At 46.7% G+C, this 23,664-nt stretch overlaps 1 protein-coding gene across 13 annotated transcripts in view; it reads left to right on the plus strand.

Annotated features, from left to right (window-relative positions):
• The window catches only part of PDE9A (phosphodiesterase 9A), a 43,929-nt gene extending 24,115 nt beyond the window's left edge, over positions 1–19,814 (plus strand). For all 13 annotated transcript variants that reach the window (XM_080577764.1, XM_080577770.1, XM_080577769.1 and 10 more), the window contains 12 exons: positions 1,240–1,324; positions 4,642–4,723; positions 6,944–7,018; positions 9,684–9,770; positions 12,355–12,459; positions 13,038–13,120; positions 13,985–14,141; positions 15,316–15,429; positions 15,960–16,064; positions 16,999–17,127; positions 17,314–17,409; positions 18,977–19,814. In XM_080577764.1, the coding sequence (XP_080433890.1) occupies positions 1,240–1,324; positions 4,642–4,723; positions 6,944–7,018; positions 9,684–9,770; positions 12,355–12,459; positions 13,038–13,120; positions 13,985–14,141; positions 15,316–15,429; positions 15,960–16,064; positions 16,999–17,127; positions 17,314–17,409; positions 18,977–19,027 (1,169 nt within the window). In that variant the 3' untranslated portion in view covers positions 19,028–19,814. The remainder of the gene's footprint in view (positions 1–1,239; positions 1,325–4,641; positions 4,724–6,943; positions 7,019–9,683; positions 9,771–12,354; positions 12,460–13,037; positions 13,121–13,984; positions 14,142–15,315; positions 15,430–15,959; positions 16,065–16,998; positions 17,128–17,313; positions 17,410–18,976) is intronic.
• Positions 19,815–23,664: the final 3,850 nt, after the last annotated feature.

The following is a 23,664-nucleotide window of genomic DNA, read 5'->3' on the forward strand; positions in this document are numbered from 1 at the left end:
TCATCTGGAAATGGGGTTTTTTAGCAGAGGGTATCCCTGTGATCAAGCATAAATCAAACTCCTTTTCCTTCCCTCTCCTGGTAGATGACATTTTTGGCTTGGTTCAAAATCATCTGTTTTTTTTTCCCCTTCCCTGGTTCTTCATCCAAAAGCAATCTTTGTTGTTACCAGCATAAAGAAATGAGGTCTCTGCTTAACTGCAGAGCTGTGCCCTTCCAAGACAGTTTTTCATCACGTTCATGTTCCCCTCCAGGTCAGTATGATTTCGGTGCTTATCTTCTAAGAAAGTGACTGAATGCTGATCGGCCCATTGCACCTTCCCTCGAGCTCCTTGAACCACAGCTTGGCCATGCAAGCGATGAGTTCAGCACACAAATGAGCTGTGAAATGACTACCTGTGAATGACATGTTCCTAATAAACGGTGCCACGTTACGTCCTTGGGCGTGCTGGCAGTTCACAAGAGGGGAAGGGAGAGTATCCCTGCACTCGCCCTGCGCAGGGGTGTCCCAGCTGCGTGGACCGAAATGCATTGCAGCACGAAGAGGCAATCAAACTTTCTGCCTCGTGGCTCTCCTAATTACACAGAGAGGGGGGATATAGGATTTTCTGTGCCGCATGCAGAAATAACCTTTGATTGCACAATTGATTGGCAAAAACATGTGACAGATCTTCAATACCTATAAAGATGAAATCAATGGTTGCAGTCAAAATTTTTCAATGTTCCTCTCTCACTCCTGCAGTCTCGCTTTGGCTTCTCTGTACCCAGCAATGCCTCTCAGTGCTCCGCGTGAACTTTCAAATTAAAACCTTTTATCTTAATGGGAATTCGGATCCTTCTGGGACACGTTTGTCTAGCTGCGCTTACCACCCCATCGCGGGAGGGTTTTTTTTTTTGCTCAGGATTTCCTTTGATTCGTGCTGTACGGCAGAGAAGTCAAGGCATCAGAACAAGCCGGCTGCTGCTAGCAATCGTGGAAAAGCCGAGACGTTGTAGCCGGTCTGTGAATTAAAATACTCGAGCTATTATCTGAAATTGGCAGCCAAGGATGCCTATGGGTTTTCAGGACTTATCGCTTTGGCAGCACCTGCGTGTGTGAGAGCCGGGGCGGGCTGTCGGGGCTAGCTCGCTCCCTGGACAGCCCCCCCTCTTAAAGCCCTTTGAAATTTTGCACAATTGTGAAACCAGAGCCTTTGGGTTTCGCCATGGTAACACCCCTGGTGTTTTCCTTTGTTGACAGTGGAAGGCCTGAAAGTGGTGGAGATTGAGAAATGCAAGAGCGACATTAAAAAGATGAGGGAGGAAATGGCAGCAAGAAGCAGCAGGTAAGTTCTGCGCCAGACCTACCCAGAGAAATAAGCGGCTGCTTTCAAACCCTCCTGCAACATTTCTGCAGGATCGAGTTGTCCACTGGGTTTAAAAGCAACAGAGCAAGGAAAGAAACAACAAATTAATTTAACATTTGAGGATCCGGTGCCATTCATCAGTTAAAGTAGCTGGGGCCACATGAATAGAGAAGCAGGTCTTGCTACAGAGGGTGATTTTTCCTGTGCTTCACTGTGCTGAATGGCAATGCTTCGTCCAGATGTACAGAGAGAGAAGGAATGGGAAAAGACCTTTTGCAAAATGTAGTGCTTGCTTGGGATCTGGCTAGAGCTCCAATTAGCGCCAGTAAGATTCAAACCACGTTCTGGAAAACAGCAAATGTATTTGTAACTGCTCTTCTAATTATGATCTCATGTTGTTTATAAAGCATCCATTCCAATTTTGACAAGAATTTGGGAATTTACTTTATAATTCGAGGGCTCGCCACAATTGTCAGGCTTGGTTTTGCAGTAATTAAAACAACACCAGGAAAGAAATGCATTCTGTAGGGTATGCGGTCTCAGCTGGTGAGTCTGCCCCTGTGTCACTGAAGTGTCCTGTCCGGACAAGCACATCATCGTTGCAGGATGATGGATGGGGAAGGTTACTGAGCGGGAGGCACCTTGCTCTGAGCGGGGGTGAGGGGGTTTCTCAGCAAGTGTAACTGTGCTGTGCTGACAGCCACACGCTTCTTCTTCATTTGGGGTCAAGCTCGGTGACCTTTAATCAAAACTGTTTCCTATTGAGGGCAATGGGGGATTTGCTAGAAGAATTAGGCTTTATAATCGCTTGCCTTTATAAATTTTACTATCCAGATATTCCAGGAGGCAGGGTATTAATGCAGTCCTGTTCAGTCTAAGGCCAATTTCACCTGTCGTACTGGCATAAACGCAGAGTAATGTTATTAACCTCGGGAGACCTGCTCCAGATTCACACCGGTGTGAGAGACTGCAGGTTGCTTCACGCCTCCTTCAGATGTGTGAGGAAAGTTCCTTAGAAAAGGCAGAGCTCAGATGGGCAGCAAACGCAAACGCACGTATGCTGACCTGTGCCCGGCGCGATGCAAGTAACATACGTGGTTTTTTTTTTATCTCTGCTGCTGTGGGGAGCTGGGAGAGCTGCATTTAGGAGCGCAGCGATGCGCGGGCAGATGGCTAAAGCCAAAAAAAGCAGCTATTGCAGGCTCCCTTTCGCAGGGTGGCTGCCAGGTGCTTCAGGAAGTACCAGGCTGCCCCAGCAGCAGCCGTGACTCATTCCCGTCGCAGGCTGTCCTTTTACAATCTGCATTCTGTAGCACAAACAGCAACCTGCTAACAGAGCAGAGGGAGCAGGGAGCGCTGTGCCGGCCCCGTGCAGTTGGCCCCGGGCCAGGCTGGCTGTCCCTGGTGTTGCTCATCCCTCCGTGGTGGCCAAGAGGGCTCTCGGTGGCCTGGCCACCAGGAGGTCCCCACTGGGATCTGCTGAGGACAAGCCCTGACTCCCCCTTCCCAGGTGGCCACGGCTGCACACGGGCCATGTCCCTACTCCCTGTGGTGTACGTTAATATACACAAACGTGTGAGCGCATATATCCCTTCGGTAATATCACAACATGCATAGCTATACTCGTGCGTGGCTACCTATCCTTACGCTTGCTGTGACCTAACAGCAGAGTAAGGAGGAACAGCTAGGTCTGTAAGAGTCATCACGCATGTGAAATGTGCATCTCTACCCTGCAGAAGAGCAAAGCAACTCCACTTGCGCCCACTCAAATCGCTTTTCTTTTTTTTTTTTGCCAGTCTGCTTTCTGTGCTCAAGCTAGCAGATGCTAATAACATTATAGTGCCATTTAAAAACACGATCATTTGCAGATACAGTTTCACTTTTGTAAAGGTCTGATGCATCCCAGCTCTGATGTGTTCCCCAGCTTGGCAGGAGGAAGGCTTCAAAGTTTTACAGCAGCTGGGAAATAGGGGCAGTCGGCTGGCCCCCAGCTAACCCTGGCAGTCAGCTCCAGTTAGGGCAAGGAATGCCCCAATCTCACTATTTTTATCCCACTAACACCCCTCACAGTGAAGTTTTGAGGAAGAGGATTTAGAGGCGATGGAGACAGCGTTTCACCAGCTGAGAATCCCCTTGCGCAGGGCAGGGGGAGGCAGCTGGCTGAAGCCGGCTGAGCACTGTGAGCTAAAAGATGACATAACTTTGCAGAGGATTCAGACAAAACCATGAGAAATGATAGCAGAGGTCAACGTTGAGAGGAGAAAAGTCAAGAGGCTGGGGCCAATTCCCAATAGAGAAGAAAGAAGAGAGGAGAGAGAAGAGAAGCGCTATCAAATCTGTGAATCCTGAAAAAGTGACAAAACATGTTAATGGACTACTTTGGTTCGCTTCACTCGTCAGGGGGGTTGAAAAATGAGAAGGGATGATCCAAATGTTAGGACTGCAGGGATAAATGCAAAATGCAAGGTCATCATCGCAGGACAGTTACCAAAGCCCATGTGATCAGCCACCAGGGAACCACGTGCCGAGCTGAAGCATTATCTGATTGCTGGGGGTGACACCATGGAGCGATCAGTTTTATTGTGCCCCCGTGGCTGTGGGGACACTTCTGCTGGCAACTACGAGTTTCTTGCCCTCATGCTGTGGTGCAGAAACATAGATGTCCTGCAAAGGCAGGAGCATCTCCCAGCATCACAGCCCTCTGCTCAGATGGGACAGCATCAGCTTGGCTCTTCTGCACTCAGAGGAAGAGTAGATAGCTGGCAGCTGGTGTTAGTAACCAGGAAAGTGTTAATTAGTTGTAATTGCTGGCAGTGGCTCCCATCCTCCAGGACTGGGGAGCCAAGCAGACTGTATCTGCTAAGCCTTGGTGCCTCCGTGCTGTTGTCCCAGCTGAAGGACAGCAGGCGAGATGGTCATGCCTCAGAACAGATGCTCACCCGCCCTGATGCAGCCTTGGAGTCTGCAAATGTCTCCCGCATGGCATGTGCAGACACAAGATGCCCGCTGAAAGAAAAGTTACCTTGTTCAAGTATCTATGGATAGATATCTATGGATACCTGTCTGAAGAAAGATGCTCCTGGGTTGAATTCAAATACACAGAGAAGGGTAAGGGGAATGTTGCACAAGGGGAGAAGATCCTAAAGATCACACTTTTAAAGCTTTTGAGCAGCACCACGTTAGAAAGAGGTTGGGAGGCTGCATGGTTCTCCAAGTGATGCCTACCGAGAGACCAGAGCACTTCTGGCACTTCTCAAGGCACCATGGTTTTTCATTCCCTGAATATTTAATTTCAGGACTACCTGTCCCTGCAAGTACAGCTTTTTGGATGAAAACAAGAGGCTGACTCCCCGGCGGGATGTACCATCCTACCCAAAGGTACGGTGCAATGCTTGATCTTACCAGAGTCCTGCCGCGTGCTTGCTGCCCTGACAAGTGCTGGCTTACAAAGCCTGCCTCCTCGCTGCCTGCCTCCTAGCTCTTCTAAATCCAGGGCCTGATCCAAAATCCCTGGAAGCTAATGGAAAAGCTTCCATAATGTCATTGCCTGCGGTGAGCTTAGAGTTGGTTCCTCAGTAGTCTTTAATACTTGAAAGCTCATTAGCGTTTGAAATGTTAATGAACATTTTGCATTTGTCAACATTTAACGCTCTTTTGTCTAGTTATATTTGTTTATTCTGCATGCTCGTAGTAAACAACCAAAAAGGCCTATAAAGCTCTACTGTAATTGAAAATAGTTCTGCTGCCTGGTTTCTCCTAATGGATTATTTTTTAATTTAAAAAGTAATTTATGGGGATGCTTCACCTAGGGAAACAGAGAGAAAATGCGACATTGGATTCTCTCCAGGATGATTCATTGTCCCTGAGAAAAGAAGTTAGTGTATTTGCTAGACAAAAAAAAAAAAACAACAAACAGTAATGCTTGAAGAAAAATGTCTACTGGGTACATACAAGTAGAAACCCGCAGTGATAAATGGGGCTGGGACCATGAAGCACACTGGATCTTTGCTCTTTGCACTGGCCACAGTTTTTCAAAGCTACCAGGTGTGCTCTGCCCCATGCCCAGCCCAGGCCTTCACAAAACACCAGCGCACATGCATGCAAATCACACTTTAACAGCAGGCATTTGCTTGCACACATCAAAGCTGGCTCGGTCACTTTCGAGTGCACATGGTCACCCGCGATGCAGGTGTATGATGTGGACGTGCATCCTTGCACATTTGTCTTCAGAGCTTTAGAGAGCAGCAAATTGTAAGTCCTGCCGTGTTAGTAGAAGGAAGCTGTTTATTCTGTTCTGCCTAGCAAAAGCGACATCTAGGTCTCTGAAGATGCCTTACATTTCTTTTCATTAACTTTTGCTCGACAGGCCTGTGTTCCTGACATTAACATATATTTCCGTAAAACATCAGTTCTAAAATTGTTTTTTTTTCCCTTGATAACTTCCTTTGATAATAAAGTAGATTTAAAGTCAAATCAACCTTAGATCTACCACTATGGTATTAGAACCCTGAGTTAACAACTAGAGCTGTACTGAGTGACTACGGGGTGAACCACTAGTCTGTATTGCCACGAGACCAAAGCTCATAGGCGTTTTGGTTTCAGAAGAAGTTTGCCTTCTGTCTGATAGATTTGTAAAATTTGTTATCAGTTGTCAGGTGCTGGATTTGTCCAATGTTAAGAGAGGCTAGGAAGTGATGAATCCACAGAATGAAGATGTTAACAAACCAGCACTGGCAATTCACAGACTTCTTGCAGAACATCATTATTAAATGTACATTATATATTCAAAAGCATCATTGCCTTCTCAAGAAGAAAAATTTGTCTTCAGTGTTATCCTTCCTTGAGTATCAACAATTTGAGACTCGGGTAATTTCATTCACCTGCTCAGCACAGTAAGCCCAAACTAATTAGAGACAGCTATAGTAAATGTGCCAATTAAAGCTACAAGGCTTTTCTGTCCCAGAATGACTCTGATCAACAGAGTCTCGAAAATGTGATTCAGGAGAGTGCAGATCTAGCCTGTTTTTTTAACCCTCCGTGCTCCTTTTTTTTCATTTTGTAAACAAATTGCAACTGGCCGATGAGCTCAATTCTGTTTTGCACCTCTGAGCGTAACAATAAAAAATCACTCAAATCGTGCAGGCTGACAACCACTTTGAAAATGTAGGCGTTCTTGAAAAAATACACAAAGTGGGAGCATAAATCACCCGAAAGATGATACATCACACCCGGCAGCTAATTTAGTGCTACAAGCACAGACGCTCCACAGCATCCTGCCAGGACTGGCTGCACCGCATGTCGTGATGCTCAGCCGGCAGAGGAGTTGGTGCAGCCAGGGACAGATCCACACCCATGCCCTTTACATCCCCTTGCTGGATTTACCTGCAAGCCCACTCATAACACCTCCATCCTCCTCCGTCTCCTCCCAAACCTCTTCCTCCCTAGTCTGCAAGGACCTCTGCCATTCAGCAGCCCACTGCTAGGCAGGCAGAGGGAGAGGTGTGTTGCTTTTTCCTTGGGAAATCCAGCTAAACCCCATGTGGATGGGAACTGGTGGCAGGGGACCCTTGCTAATGCTGGCTGCTTTTTTATCTGCAGTACATGCTGTCCCAGGAGACCATCGAAGCACTTCGGAAACCAACATTTGACGTCTGGCTGTGGGAGCCCAATGAGGTACCGATGTCATTCTAGCTGGGTTTTCACTTTTTCTGAGAGCCACAAAGGCCAGAAGAGCCTTTTCAGATAGTCCCTTCTCTGCACCTTACCCGATGTATTTTTCTCATCTTCATATCACAGTACTTTTCCCTACCAGATGCCAGAGAGATAATGCGGGTTATGATATTCTGACTCCTCTTTCTTTTCCCCTTTAATCTTTTCCTAATGTCCCACAACGACCAGTGCACTATCATTGCTGCCACAGGAGTTCTCCTGTGCCTTTTCATCTGAAAAAAAATCAATCCCCAGCAAAGCACATGCTTAAGGGCATCAGCAATAATCAATGAAGCTGAGTGCTGCTGTATGAAGGCAGGCAGAGGTGCATGCGTTGATTCACACGCTTTTAGGAAAGGGTTGTTCTGCAGTGTATTGTGAAGAGGTTGCAAACCTGTATGCATGACCTATCAGTATTTTCTTCTTGCTTTTTCTTTTTCTTTTTTCCTATTGCTGTTGCAATTTTTTATTGCTATTAGTGTTATTCTTTGTTTGTTGCCTGTATTGCAGAAGCTCCTAGAAAGCCCATATGTAAACCTCTGTAGAAATATGAAGGAGAAGGGTGCCTCCATAATGGTCAGCTTATAATACGATCTAAAACAAGGTTCAGTAAATAAGAGCAAATGTCACCTAGGAAAAATGTAAGGGAGAGCAGGACTAAACCAGGGGTTTAATGCTGGGCTTTTCTCAAGGGAAGGAGTGGGATGTTCTAGCAGCACCTCCAGCAGCAATTACCTTAATTACTGTCTCAATAAGATGAGTACAAGAGTCATTCTGGCTCAGCACCTCTAGAGCAACATGACATGGAAAAATACCCCACACCCTCCCACAGGAACAGCACGTTTCCTGTCGGATATTGCATCTGGCTGGTAGAAGAACAGAAGGACTCTCCGGTGGCTTTGGGTCGGTCTCCCACTGGCAGAGGCTGGCAGCACATCCCGTGGTCCGTGCCAAGCTGGGGCTGGTGCTCAGCAGTTACAGCTCCCTCCCCAGCCCTTTTTCCCTGTATCACAGCCATACGACTGCCCAGGCGAAATGGCTCGCCCCCAACTTTTCAGCACTTGTCAGGTCTAACACACGAGAGAATTACGACCTGCCAGGTGGACCACAACACTGCTGGCTCGCTGCTCTGACTGTTAAGAAAGAATAGGGACAAAACAGAGACAAAAACCATTATCCACGGATTCTTGTGTGCTGAGGCATGGTGTTTTAGCACAGTGACTCGTTCAGAGTGCTAGGAAACACTATATGGTGGCGTGAAGGAGGCTAACAAGAGGGTGCGGAGATTAGGCATGCCCTGCAAGGAGGCGTGCTGCTCAGCAATAAGATACTGTGCAAGGTCTGGTGAGCAGAGCACCATATGGGTTTGTCTCACCCTTTCAGCTCTGGTTTATGTTTACAGAGAATATTTCGATTTTGTCAGTGCTTGCTTAGCAATGAGCATTCGTCTGCATGCCCCACGTGGAGCAGGCAGATTATAAACCTTAGTTGCTCTGCTTTAGATGGGCTAGGGACAGGACATGGTGGTCTACAGCGAAATGCTGGCCATGTGATGTGAGCACTGATCAGCTTGTGGCATTGTCCCTCGAGTCCTGTAGGAAAGACTTTTTCTTCCTGTTTGAATGACTCAAAATCAGCCCCCTTGTTACTGCATGAACGATGTATATTCCCTGGATACATATAAAAATTCGTCAGATGAAGTCATTTTTCGGGAGTGTTTGTAAGAGCCTAAATAACAGAAACCTAGCTAACTAAAAATATCTCCAAGGCCACATTTGTGACATTGCACTCATCGTATTAAAACTCCTGGATCGGTCTATAGCGAGGACTGCAGCGGCTCATATCATGGCTGCACTTTACCCCCTGCAGATTTTGCCCTCAGAAACGGGAATGCAGATACGCAGGCTCCTGAACTCCCGGAAATCTGTTCGTGTCTGGCGGGTGGCAGCTGTTATGTGCCCAGGCACATCCGATTATCGATACCTTTCGTCTGCAATGTTTTCAAACCCAGAAGACGAACGGGGAGCGGCAGGGCTGAACTGCCTGCATCCCCTTCCTGCCGCAGAGCAGATGCTGCCTCAGAGGAGCAGCCCGCCCTCGCCTTTCAGCTGCTGGGAGTCACAGCTAGAGTTCAAGGGAGCGGATGGATGTTCCCAAACCTGCTGCAGTGTTGTAGAGTTAGAACCAGAGCACACGTTTCTTGAGGGATAACTTTCTGCTGTCATTTTCTGGACAGCTAGGACCTCAGCTGTTTACATCCCTGATTTCATTGAGAACTACAACAAGCCCATATCCCACCTGAATTAGAAAAATGGCTATACTTTTTCACGAGAAGAAATTGCTGTGATATGTACAAATCACAATTACTAAAGAGAGCTGGTGTGATTCAAAGCCCAGCACAAAACCTATGAAGTCCACAGCGATCTGCCTACTTCAGAAAGCTCTCAGAACCTCTCTGCCTCCCCTCTTGCACTGTCTTTAATCAAGCAATCTTTGAACATCTTTCTTTCATCTTAGCAAGAGGGCCCTGCAATTATTCAGTGCTTGCAAGGACGAAATTCACTTCGCAACATATTGTAAACTCAGCTGATATTTACCAAGCCAATAACCCGTCTTTTCCTGGCTACAGATGCTGAGTTGTTTGGAACATATGTACCATGATCTTGGGCTGGTGAAAGACTTCAACATCAATCCTATCACGTTAAAGAGGTGGTTGGTAAGTATTTCAAATTACTGATATTTGCCATTTTTCAAATTTAAAATCAATAAGTGAAACACGCAAGGAATTAATTTGGCTTACACAAGTAATACCATTGAAATCAGGCAATCTATACAAATTCTTAAAGTCTAAGTCCTTCAGCAGATGTTTGCATTCTTGTGGTCACAGATGACAATTCTTAATGACAATTTTTTAACTGCCTTGCATTTGTTTGTTGGGCTTTCTAATACTGAGAGCAGTTCATTTCCAGTGAACGCTCTTGGTAACAAATGTAAGTGGAGACAAGATGAGTGGCTTCAGATATGGTCAAAAAAAACACAACAGTCTTTGCAATAATCATTCAGTGTGTTTAACCATAGGGAGTAAAAGAGCAAGGCAGGATGGAAAAGGAAATTCTGAGAAGCTAAATAACCTTTTTTTGCCTTGGTCTTTAATGTTGAGAATTTGACAGAGATGCAAATCATGAAAGACAAGATCATACCAAAACTAAGATGTCTATAGAAGAGATGCTGGAGCATTACAAAATCAGTGTTGTCAGGTCCAAGTAAGACTGCAAGACAAAATTTGCCAAAAAGTTGAAGCACTGACTTTCTCAGAGAAAAAAAAAAAAAAAAACAAAGAAAAAAAAAAACCATTGGCTTTCTCAGAAAAACCTATCATATTCCTAGAGGACGTGGAACAGTAAATGTTCTGCTGATAGTTTAAGAAGGATTTAGGGATACTCTGAAGAATTGCAGTTAGTTGAACTTGCTCATCCACCTGGAAAATTGATCAAAACGAGAATTAAAAACATCATGTTCAGTATGTGTATGTCTCGTACAATTTCTGTAGAGAAGAATTATGTCTTGCCAGTCTCCTCCTGAAGACTATGCACAGAATAGAGGGGACAGTTTGACTGTTTTACATGCTTGATGTAGACCCCCAGGAAGGACTGAACAAATTCCACACTTTCAGAAGGTGGCTAGAAAACACAAAGCATCGTTTCAACAAGAGCAGAAGCACCTGGGCACCAGCACGCACAGGGCAGAGATTGTCACTGCTTGGGGTGCTGCTGCAGGCTGGAGGCTTTAGGGTTATTAGAGACTGGAAGAAGGGACAAAGTGGACCGAAGTTACTATGTCCCTAGATAAGGCATAAAACTTAGCTGGAGTTTATGTGTAGGACTGGTTAAGCGATTTTAGAAAAATAATATGTCTATATTAAAGGGGAGAGGAAAAAGGATCAAGAACTGGGAAATCTCTCCCCGAAGAAGGCAGATGAAAAGCTTGGTGCTGCTGACCTGGGAAAGCAGCTGAACGGAAGGGGTAGGATGAAACCCAATACAATCAGGGCTAGCACAGAACAGATGAAACAGAAACTTTCCTCCTCCTGTCTCACAGCCTGAAAACACGGGCAACAAGGTGATACATCAACACACACCAACATGCCACCCACAAGCACTAGGGCAGGCAGCTTCCTGTTAGCTTGCATCTCCACGTAGTTTGTTACCACTAGTATTGGAGAACAATGAGGGGAGGGTGGTTTTTTTTTTTATGTATTTTCCATTCTCAAACACCAGCTTCACAGAAAGATGATTTAAAAAAATCCCGGAGGACTTTGCTTCCACCTGTGCTACCTCCCCGGGCACAGCGTGGGCACCAGTTTGAACTGAAGTGGGTGAGGAAAAGCCGCCTCTCGCGCACGCTTGCCTTCCTGCTCCCACATCCACTGGCTGCAGAAATGCTCCAGAAAGCGGAGGAAAGGATGACTAATGCAGCCCAGTCACTCCAGCCCTCCAGTGCTCTGAGTCAGGACTCCCCTGGGATGCTCGGGGCTCTGCTGCTGGATGTATACGTTACAGCCCCGCGGTGCTGCACGGTGCCTGGGCACGACCGCGGTGTCGGTGCGGTGGCTGCAAGATGCCGCCCACCAGCCCGGCTGTCAGCTATAGCGGGGCATTAGTTATTTGTCGTAAAATGATGTGACATTTCTGAAGTCCCTGCTGCAGGATAAGCTGAGCAGATTTTTGCAATGAAGCCCCCAAATATTTAATAAGCATCAAAACCCCACAGCTCTCTTGACTTCATCCAAAGTCTCATGGCTTCCCAGAAGTCAGGTCCCTGGTTGAAGGGCTGGATCCTGGTGGGACTTGAGGACTCTTGCAGTAAATTCACCCTTTATAACGGTGATTAGAAGATTGCAAGAGAGGGCACTGGCGATGTACTTTGAGCTCTTTCCACGCCCCAGCGCTGCCGTTTACCCACCAGTTCAGGATGAGAGCACGGAGCCCTGTCGCCAGCCTGAGATGCACCTCCAGCTGTGCTGGGATGTTTGCCCAGGGCCAGCTGGTCAGAGGGAGAAGCTGATGCAGGCTTTACCTGCTGGCAGACTCTTGAAAGGCAGTGACCTCTCATCCTCCCCCCAAAAGTCAGCGTCAGGTCCCTGTGCTGTCACCCTGTCCTAGCAGAGAATGATGCTGGGCTCCACAGGACTCCTGTGGGGACACAGAGTGCCTCCAGGGATGGCACGAAGCATACATACACACATTTTTGTAAAGAAAGAGCTCTCCTATCTCTGACGACTCCGCTCCCTCTCTTTGCAGCTGTGCATTCATGACAACTACAGAAACAACCCCTTTCACAATTTCCGGCACTGCTTCTGCGTGACCCAGATGATGTACAGCATGATCTCGCTCTGCAGTCTCCAGGTATGTGTATTTCTGCAGAAACCAGATTTGATCCAGTCAGAAGTCTCCTTTTTTCATCCATAGTTATACATCTCAGTTCCTGGCATTTCTTGTCAGGAGTATGGAGAAAAACTTGTTTGAATGAACTTGCTGAAGTTCATCCTATTCAGAAGCTGTAGAGATACTGAGTTTTATTTTTTCCCACTCTTTCCATGGCTTTAGTTAATACAGAATATAATGGCAGCTATCTTCTAGCCCTACCTTAACTAATCAGGATGCTCAAATGACCTGTAAGGGGCTGTGTTACTATATCTGTGCTTTTATATGATCTCTGAAGTAATAGCGAGTTTCAAGCAAATTGGCTCCTTTGAGCTGATGCTATTTAATGCAACAAAGTCAAATCTGAGTCATTTTTGCTGGAAGGGAAGGCAGAATTCTCTCTCTTGACTGAAGTAAATGGATGTATAGAAAAATTCTTCATTTCGCTCTGATTTGCTGCTCTCCGAAATGTAAATGTAGGTGTTTTTTTACTTCTTTTCATTGCTGGGGACAGGGGAAGTAGAAATTGCAATACTACATTAATGCTTTGTATTTTGCAGGAGAAATTTTCCCAAATTGACATCTTGATTCTCATGACTGCAGCAGTATGCCACGACTTGGACCATCCGGGCTATAACAACACGTAAGTCTGCCTTGTGCTTGCCTTAGAGCCTATTGGGAAGGCAAGGCCAGCTGGCATTTTTGGTGGATCAGGTTTTCCTTCTCACAGCTTGAGCTGGCAACGACCTTCCCCCAAGGCCCTGCCATTCACTCATGCATGGGCTAAGGCAGAAAACTCAGGTCTGGATTGGGGCTGCCAGCTGGCCTTGGCTCTGTAAGGGAAAGGCTTTTGCAGATCTCTGCCTCAGCTAGTCCCCCCACTCCTGAGGAAACAAAGTAAATGTTTCACAGCTGAAAGAATGAGGGCGTAAATGGGTATAGCTCTGCTAACCAAGATGGAATAATTGCACTAAAATGCCAAGGGTTATTTGACTTTCACATTACTTCGTAATTATAAATTATGAAATGTATGTTTTTCTATTTAATACCGTGTCAGAAAATTAGATTTGTTGACACATGGTCACTTTTCTGTGCATGTATGTGTGTGTGAAAAACAGAGGAAGATGATCTAATTTATTTGTAGCCACTCATTAAATAAGGGCAGAACTCAGTTCTGACTGAGATCTGTGAGAATCTGTCCATCAGCATCAGTGGGGGTTGGATGAAGCCCAGACAGCTCCTTCTGTGTTTATTTTATGTGACTTTAAGCTACAGAGACTTGGTGAAATAATAAATAAATAAATAAAAACATGGAGGAAGAGTGCCTGAGATGATGTTAAAGTCATATCTGTCTTCTCTGAAAATCTGATTTAGTATTAACAATCAAAAACCAAACTGCAGCTAATTGAATAAGTATTCAGAAGAATGTAAATAAAAGGAAGCAGCATGATTTAGAGCAGCTAGCATGAGTCTGCAGGAGCTCTCATGGTTTTTTTCTGTACATTAGCTATCAGATAAATGCACGAACGGAGCTGGCAGTACGCTACAATGACATCTCCCCGCTGGAGAACCATCACTGTGCTGTGGCTTTCCAGATCATTTCCCAGCCGGAATATAACATTTTCTCCAATGTCGACCAGGACCAATTCAAGCAGATAAGACAGGTATGAATGCTGGTCCCATCTGTGCTATACAGACTGTTCCCGCAGATGCAGCATGCACATCCTCCCTGCTGTATGCTGCAAGTGAATCATTCCCCAGAAGGTAAGACTGAAAAAGCCCCTCGCACTGGGAGGATCCAAGAGGGATTCTTGGAAAATGTCCACAGGAGCACTTCCTGGAATGTCTTGCTGAGAAATAATGAGCACATCCTAACTGTTAAAGCCCATGACATTTTTTGTGTAGTTATTTATATTATTGAAGGAGCCGATTAGCTCTGTCTGGGAAAGGATCATGCTCTCATGGTAGAAGTTTATGCTTTAAGAGAACATTGCATTAATTTTAAAGCGGGGATTCAAAATGGGAAAAGATTTGCAACAGCAGAGCTCTTTTACTGTTGAAGAGGCTCTGGTGGACTGAGAGTTGTCACGGTTATCCCTGAGAAATGAAAATATGCTAGAATTCCCAATAGAGCGCTAAGGACAAAAATTTTTTCTTAGTTTCTACATTACAGCTTCCTTCACACCAGCTGAAATTGCAGACCAGTGTGAGGGCTCACATGCTGGTCCATTTGGAGTCACTGCTCTGTCAGTGCAGGGGAAGCAGGCATGGGCCCAAAATGGACTGATTTGCATAAGAACCCACAACTTTAAATTAACCACATATTTTCCCATCGTAAGTCATGCCTAGCACAAGGATATGGAGCTCCTAACACATTGGTTGTGCTTGGTTATTTCAAAGCCCTTCATCCAAGGAGGATGAGCACAGAGGACATCCACATCTACTGGCCTTTCTCTCGTCCTTGTTGACTCCATTAAGAGTCGGAACCGAAGTGTGCACTGCTTTGCAAGGGACCAAAAGTGGATCTTGGCAAATAGAGAGTGGCTTTTCACATCCTGTTGTAAAGTTTGTGTTTCCACACTTAGTCAATCAGAAAGGAAAAACCTTAGCACCTTCAGGATGTCACACTAGTGTTACAGATCTAGCCAACCCAGATCTGCATATACCATGGTCTTTCTATTACCCTTTTCCAGTTTGCTTGGTGGTTCCAAGTCAGATCAGTGTTAACAATGTAATACACGTGAGGTTTTTCTTGTGTGAAAGACCCTATTTTTCTCTGTAATAATAGACTTTGTAAAGAATGTCAAGTTGACAATATGAACATGTTTTCTTTGCTAGGGGATAATTACGTTGATCCTGGCTACAGACATGGCGAGACATGCAGAAATACTGGACTCTTTCAAGGAAAAAATGGAAAATTTTGATTACTCAAATGAAGAACACATGACCTGTGTAAGGAGATTTTGTGGATTTTTCTGCGCACGGTGTGAAATCTTGTAGATGAATGTTCATTTATTTAAAAATCAAGAATCAAGATTCACTGTTAAAAAGGAATCCCCTGCCCCACCAAAATGATTTTAAATTTGGAATTACTCTTTATAAAATAGACTATTCCAGCTTTAAAAGTCCTGGAGTCTTTAACATCCAGGGAAGCCTTTCCCCACAGCCTCTAAGCCCTGCTTCACAATGAGCTTTATGGTCTTTTGGGACCAAAACTCTTCACACAGCAGGGAAGCACACATCCTGCTGGATCTCATCCCAGTGTTGCAAGCAGGGCAAACAAGGCAGAGAGCGGATAAGTGGTTTACATGGGGTAAATGGGAGAGTGGAATAGAATCCATTCGAGACCCCTGATTTAATTCTAAAGCTGTCCTTTCTGTCTGAGAACATTCCCTCCCACTGCATTGTAAGGACACGGGTTCTGGCTAGGGGAAAAAGGGCTGACGTGAAGACTGGAGTATTAAAGGATTATCCTCTTTCAGCTGAAGATGATACTGATAAAATGCTGTGATATCTCCAATGAGGTCCGCCCGATGGAAGTTGCAGAGCCCTGGGTAGACTGCTTGCTAGAGGAATATTTTATGCAGGTAAGAATGAGGGAGCGACGCAGTTGCACAGTGGGCTGCTGTGGCCAGATCCCACCTCAGTTCTGAGTGCTCAGCTGCCTGACAGCCCGGGCTAGCTCTGAGACAGAAAGGCTTCTTTTATGGAAAGCCGAAGAAGCAGGTCAGCAAGACAAGCTGTTCAGAAAGCAAATGAATGCAATTGACTGTAATTCATAGAGGAAAGACAACACTCTTCTAGCTCACTGCATCTGCAGCTTTTTCCTCAAAATTACAATTTCTCTGTGCCTTATTGTTTTGGCCACCCAACAAAATCCCTGTGCCCACAGAGCCAGTAGGTGAAAGTCTGCAGTGGGATATCTTTTTTGCATGTGCAGTCTGTGACTCCCCTGCCCATGAACCCGCACAGAAACAGTAAGTTATGGGGTCAGGTAGGTAGCTTGGGAAACTCCTTTCAGTCAAAGGAGGTATTCTCCATTTATCTAGCTAGCCAGAACTGGTTTGAAACATTATTAAAGAAGAACAAGTAATTTCTGAAGGAGTACCTGGAAAAGAGTCACTCTCTGGTGAATGAGGAAGTCAAAGACCTACTCCTCTTTCGGAGTGGTGAGAGCCATTAACACCTTTCTGAATGCTCAGAAATATGATACCCCACTATTCCCATGGGATTGCAGAGACCAGGTGGCCTCGTTGCCCTGTAAGCCTGGAGGTGAAGGCTTCCATGCCCATGCTGCATAGATGTAGCTAACTGTAGTTCTCTTTGTTCAGAGGCTTGCTCTCAACAAGGCAGGATATGTCGGCCTGAGGGAAGCACATTGCTATTCCCTGTTATCTTCAGACACCACTGAGATGTGCGCCTGAAGGCTACTGCCCTTTAGCTAGTCGTCTGCTTGGTACATTGCTCTCCCTATGGGCTTCCAGCCGAGATTAATGTCCCTTAACTCTGGATTTGTTCCAGAGTGACCGAGAAAAATCGGAGGGGCTTCCTGTGGCACCTTTCATGGACCGCGATAAAGTGACCAAGCCAACGGCGCAGATCGGCTTCCTGAAGTTCGTTCTCATCCCCATGTTTGAGACAGTAACAAAGGTGGGTCAGCCAAGGCCAGGGGCAGAACCAGGAGCGTGCAGTGCTTCATCACAGGCTCTGATGGGTGTTGAGTTAGCCAGGGAAACGAGGATGTTTGCTCCGCACCCTGCCTTTTGTCCACTTCTAGCATGTACAGGTTAGTGAATGCAAAAGGAGATGTCAACTTTCTCTCTTGTTTTCATCCAGCTATTCCCAGAAGTGGAGGAGGTGATGCTCCAGCCCCTTTGGGAATCCAGGGACCGCTATGAGGAATTAAAACAGATAGATGATGCTATGAGAGAGGTGAGCCATAAATATCTCCTTGATAAAGCAAACATTGTGATTTAATAAGTGAAACACTGTAATTTAATAGCCCTTTAATTCCAAAACAGTAGGAATGTTTAAAGCATAGTCATAATCATGAGAAACACATTAATCACGCTGAGCTGGAGGCAGGCACGTGCCACCAGCAGCCTGCGTGCACACAAGCATCCTGCACCCACCCCAGCACAGCTGTGGGGATGGAGATGCCTGCAGGAGGGGCACCTGGAGAACAAGCCCAGGGAAAACAGCCTGAGGGGAGAGCAACAGCAAACTCCTCTTCCAGGAGGGAGCTGCCTTCCCCTGGGAAGGAGATGGCCTGGACTGGGTAGCAACAAATTGTCCTGGGCTCGGGCAGTTCAAGGGACTGCACCACCGAGGCACGGTTTTCTTTTCTGGAAAGGGACCTCTGCTCACAAGTCTGTCAACAGGGGGGACGGGCTTGAATTTTATGAGGGGTTGCTCTCAGATACACAGCATCTAGTGGGGTTGAACACAAAACAAATGAAGCCATTTCATGGCTCAGGCTGATCGGGGACCTCTGTTTACAGAGTACCTCTTGTTTTGACGTGTAAGGCTTAGGGAAGGTTGGATATACATATAACAGCCTTCGCTCCCTCTGGCCACATCTGCGTGGCCTCCGGACTTCATCAGCAGGGCAGAGCCTGAGGCCAAAACCCAGGAGTGGTTTCCCCAGCCTGCCCCAGGAGGCCTTCCTTGCACGCCTTCCTTACGCGCCTCTTCCAGCACTTCCTTTCTGTGCTGAGACAGACAACAAAACCTGCCCGAATGGCATCACACTCCAGGGTTTTCTCAGACATGAACAAATTTATCATGTAGACAGGCCACTATCCGTCACTGTGTCATTAAATACATTGGGAAGTGCCCTGGAGCACTAGTTGTGCTGATATGCTTTGCTATGGGGAAAATGAAGGTTCATTCACATGGAAGTCCCAGGCCGGATCAGGAGGATGGTGGTGGCTTTCTGCTGTAGTTCCCACTTCCTCCCAAATGGTTTGGAGGAAAAGCCTCTGAGCAGCACAAATACTAAGTCTGGTTTATCAAAGACCACGCATTTTGAGAGCACTGAGTTATAAATGAGAAGAAAGCCTTCAGCTCTCTTCAGTTTAGAGTGGAGCATTTCTCAAAGGAGGGAAGAAGAGCTCAGAGATGAGTGCAAGACTTTCCAAGACCTCTTCTTTTTTCAACCTGAGCTGAAATTTTACTTCTGCTTTACATAAGCTGTCAAAACAGAAAGTTCATACAAACCGATGGAGCTTTAATTATGACGTGTTGACACAAGAGGTCTTAGGAAAATACGAGCTGCCTGAAGTCAGAAATAACCTGAAACAAGAGGGGTTAGCAAATAGTCCTAGAGCATAACAGGGCAGATGATAGGAACACCGAGTTCTGTTTCCTCCAGGCCTAGCCGCAGAGCTGTTTGGATGAAATGGTGCCTGCGATATAGCAAGCTGTGGGGAGATGAGTGCTGGATTCACAGCAGCTGCGCAAATCCACGGTGCTAATGCTGCTTTGCTCTTCCTTGCAGCTGCAGCAGAAGAAAAGCGACAGCCTGACCACCGGCAGTACCGAGAAATGAGAAGAAAAGGACTTTGAGCAAAACATAACCCCTAAGGTTATTTTCTTTTCGAGAAATACTGTATTTGCCAACCAGACGTGGCGGCTACGTCGAAACCCAGCGGGGACCACTCAGGAGGAGAGGTGGCCAGGATGGATGCCCTGCCCGCCCGCCCAGGCGCTGCCACCCCTGCGGACGCCGCGCAGGTCACAGCACAGCTCCCGTCTGCAGCGGGTTTGCGTTTTTGGCCACCACTGGGAATTAGGCCCGCTGTCTTTAAGGGCAAAGTGGAGCTGAGTAAGGAGCTGTTTCTGGAAAAATGATCCACTGGCGTCCAAAAACAAAAGAAAAAGTTGTTTTAGTCAAGATACTACATACATGTGTACAGCGGTATGCTAATTACGGCATAGCTTAACAGATGCTTGTATTCTGACAGGGCCCTGGCAGATATTTTTGTTTGCCAAGTAGGCCCTAATGACACATTTCTCTGTATTATTCTCTGAATTTTATAGTGTTCACAGTACATTCAGAAGCCCAGCAATTTTGTTTTTCTATACTAGAAGAAGTCAGAAAAAACCTTCATGGGTTTGCGGGTTCGCTTTGTGGCCCTGTACAGCTGTCGTCAGGGGGTCCTTCAGCACAAGCAAAGGGGTGGAGCACCACGCTGACACCACCGTGCAAGCAGACTTTTATCCTCGTGAAAGCAAAAAGCAACACCACCAACAAGAAGAACCTTCAAAGATGTACAGATTTTTTTTTTTTTTTACTTTTAAACTGATCTGCTAAATAATATATTCTTCTACAGAAATGGGTGTCGTACCTGTTTTCTTTTGCGTATGTGTTCACAGAGTGAACACAAGTGAAGAGAAGGTGAGGGGCTGTAAAGGAGAGGGGAGGGTCTGGTCTCCTTAAGATGAGAGGTTTCAGAAACAGTTTTGGTGATGCAATCACACCATGAGAGCAGCATGGAAGGAGCATCCCTCTCAGCGATGACTTGCAAAGGCTGGGAGCCTCACAGAGAGCAGTATTATATCAAAGCAGCCATCCCTACCTGATTCCCGCTTGCACATTTCCCCAGCTCCATGACAGAGCCCCAGCCTGCTCTCTCTGCTGGTGCCCCTTCCTGCCCGGGCTGCCTGCTGCTTTAAGCGTCTGTTTGTGTGCATGCTTTGGGGCTTTCTGCTGCAAGCTGGAGAAGGGTCTGGCCCCTGGATTTGCACAGTCTTGGGGGACCCCAAGGTAGATGGGAAGATCCAAGCGCGGGGTCAGCTCCCAGCTCTGCAGGCATCTTCACGAACAAATGAACTAAGCCCTAGTTTTGATTAACCTCAACACTTTCGGTCCTTGAAAGTTGGATTTGAATTGTGTGGTTTGGACCTCTTCTTCCGCACTAAATCTTATAATCCAAAGTACATTGTGACCCAGATTGTTTTGCTGAGGAATTCTCCACTTCTTTTTCACTAATAAATCAAATTTACCATCTCCATTCAAGCAGATTTCCGTCACAAATCAGCTCCCAAAGCAGATGTGCTGTGCAGGAGCTATAAACAATTGCTTAGGACATGCCAAGTCCTGCATCGAGCTAGTTACACTAGATGAGAAAACCTGCTGTAGGAACTCGACTGCACCCTCCTCCCACTAAAATTGTTTAAGGGTTAGATCCTGATAGGAAGTTTTGTTTCAGCCAGAAGAACTTTCTCTAACCATAAGCCCTGATCCAGCAAGTATTTATGCGTGCGCTTAACTCCCACGCGCCTCATCAGGGACCCTGGCGCACAGTAGCTAATTGCAGAGTGCAGGCTCCTCAGCTCTCCCTAATTGAAGCGCATGGGAGCTTTGTAATGGATGGTTCTTGCTGCCTGCTTTGGCTCCGTCATTTTTTCAGAGCAAACTGGAAAGCGTGCACAGCAGAGATGACCAGAGGATGCTGGTGCGATCCCGCTGACCTTATCGGAGCTGCATCAGGCACGTGGAGAGCCCTACTCGGGGCTGCACGAATGCATGCCATGGTGCTGCGATGCTCTCTGTGGCTCGCTGAAAGAGCAGGGAATGTCCAGGCTGCTATTTACAGTCTGTCATAAAAAAGACCACAATAATCATGACCTACTGGCATATATGGGAGTGCCACAGCATTCTTTAATCTCATTTTCCTTCATAATATTAGATTTCTGAAGAGACAATCCTCCCGACATACACTTAACCAAGGGGATGGTAAGGCATTCTCTCATAATTCTAGTTTCTTGCACTTTTTTTCCAAAATATTTGATGCTGTGATTCATATGTAAATGAACAGATTTGAGGATCTTGGCAATCAGCCCACTAAAATGTCACACGTTTTCAGGGTGACATTTTAAAACTACACTTAGCACGAAAACAAAGTTTTCGGAGACAGCCAGACAGATGTCTGAAGTGTGATTCAATCTTTTCTCTCCCTAATCCGATGACTAAGAATGGATGTTTTATCTCATTGTTATTGTTTTACCTTATGGTAGGCGCCTTGCAAAGAACCTTATGTGGTCTGCTGCATGCGTCTTTACGGCATCATGACAGCGATGCATACCGCTGTACACTGCTGCTCCTGCACAGGTGGGGAAAGCTGAACATGAAACAGTTTGTAACTACTCCACGCCGTTCGGCTTGAAAAACTAGCGATGAGCCCTGGGAATTCACTTCTTTTTATTTTTTAATGATGAGATCCCACAGCCCCATGCGCACTTCATTCGTGAGTGTGGCTTTCATAATCGGATCAAACCAAGGCCGTAGTGTAACTACACGTCTTGGGAAGGAAGCAGCTTTTTTAAAACCTGAGTGCCCCCACGGCAGCCAATTTGCGGTGAAAATTTAGTGCGTGTTAAATACACGGGTTATGTAACGCCAGAGAAATATCTGCACATGGAAATTGTACGTCTCGGTGCTGCCTCTGAGCAGCAATAACAGCGGCATCTGCTCCATGCGGGAGCGAAGCAGAGCGCTGGTGCAGAGCGCGAGCCCACCAGGGGAAGCACTGTCAGGCAGCATTAAATTCTCCTGCTTCAACAGCGGGCTCTGGCTGCAAGCTGCTTGCTCCCTCACCCTGGAAACGTCCAAAGATAGAGCAGGGCTTACCTTTGTGCTTGGTTTGCGGCATTAAAAGCATGCACACTTCTTATTTTCCTGTCCTTATTGTTCTGGTTTGCTGTGAGGGCTTCTGCGAGGCAGATCCTGCCCTCCTGGGCCATGCCCCTGCTTGCACAGCCCCCTGCCCCCTTGCTATCGAGGCTGTTCAGTGCCAACAACATGAAGCAAAGACTTTCTAAACAGTGTTGTTAAAATAGGTTGGGTGCCGCTTTTCTGGGCAATGCAACAATGCAGCAGGGGATTGCTTCTTTCTTTCAGCCCTCCAGGGGAATGCTTAGGTGGAGGTGAAGTTTGTACTGTGAAAAACTTGGTCATCAGACTCCTGGTCCATGTGTGAGTCCTACGATAGTGCAAGAAATCAGCAGTGGTCTTAATAACGAGCCTAGCTCTGCCACTGGCTTCAAATACCACCTGGAGTGAGTCGCCAAGCCCGGGCTTCCCTCTCCATTCAATAGGAGACCCGCCTCTGTGCAGCACCTTGGCTGCCGAATGCTCCTCAGAGCAAGAACCCGGAGTCACTATTTTCAGAAAATATGACTTCAGAGAAGCTTCTGGCCAAAAAGCTTACTAGATGTTCTCATAACCGAAGAAGCTGTAACCAACAAGCCAAGCATCTCTTCTTCATCAGGCGGTGGTAGATCTGGACCCTTCCTGGATAGAAGTCACACTTCTCACCATCTCACACACACCGCAAGAAAGCCTCCTGACTTCTTTGGCACGTAGTCAAGAATTACAGGTGTGCTCAGGCACACGCACACGCACAGGATTGCTGTCTGTAGACATTTTTATAACACTGCTCTTGGCTCTGGTGCAAGACAAACGTAGAACCAGGAGGCCTTGGAAAGCGTAAACTAGCCCGCTCGCAGCCAAGGCTGGCTACGATGCCTCTGAGGAAAAATCTCTGTTTTCCAGATTGTGTGGAAACACGCTTACTGCCTGGCTGATGGGCCCGGCAGAGCCCCGTCCCCGAAGGCTCGGAGGCGGCAGGAGCCTGGAACAGCTCTGTTTCTTTCCAGAAGAACAGCCCTGGTGGTGTCCCAGGCGCAGGCTAGCTGGATGTGCTCCAGGCTGGAAAACACAACAAGAAAAGTGGCATAGAAATGTATAAATCCTCCTCAAACCTGTGTCTCCGAGCCATGCCTTCTGGCATTTCCAGTTAACAGAGGGGTATTACGTGGGCATAGCATCCCCTCGTAATTTTTCAGCCTCATTTTCGTTTTCATCCCAGTTCGGTGTCTGGGTACCTGCTCCTGGCACAGCGTCCCCGTGAAGAAGAGCACGGCGAGGGCATCGTGATGGGGACCGCTCTGCCCCTGTGCCCAGCCACGACCGCCCCGGTGACACTGCGATGGCTGTGATGCGGGTGCAGACACCTGGCAAGGTGAAGGTAACGCCAACAGGGCATCCGCTCTGGGGCCCTTTTGCTCCTTCCAGCCTCTTCTCCAGGGGCTGGTGGTCGGTGGCGGTGGCATTTTGAAGGGGAGCTTCGTTTGTTTGTGCTGGGTGGTTTTTGTTGTTTTTTTTTTCAAGCACGTTTCCAT

The sequence above is a fragment of the Anser brachyrhynchus genome, assembly GCF_964034855.1.
Source record: "Anser brachyrhynchus genome assembly, chromosome: 1".
NCBI classification, from domain to species: Eukaryota; Metazoa; Chordata; class Aves; order Anseriformes; family Anatidae; genus Anser; species Anser brachyrhynchus.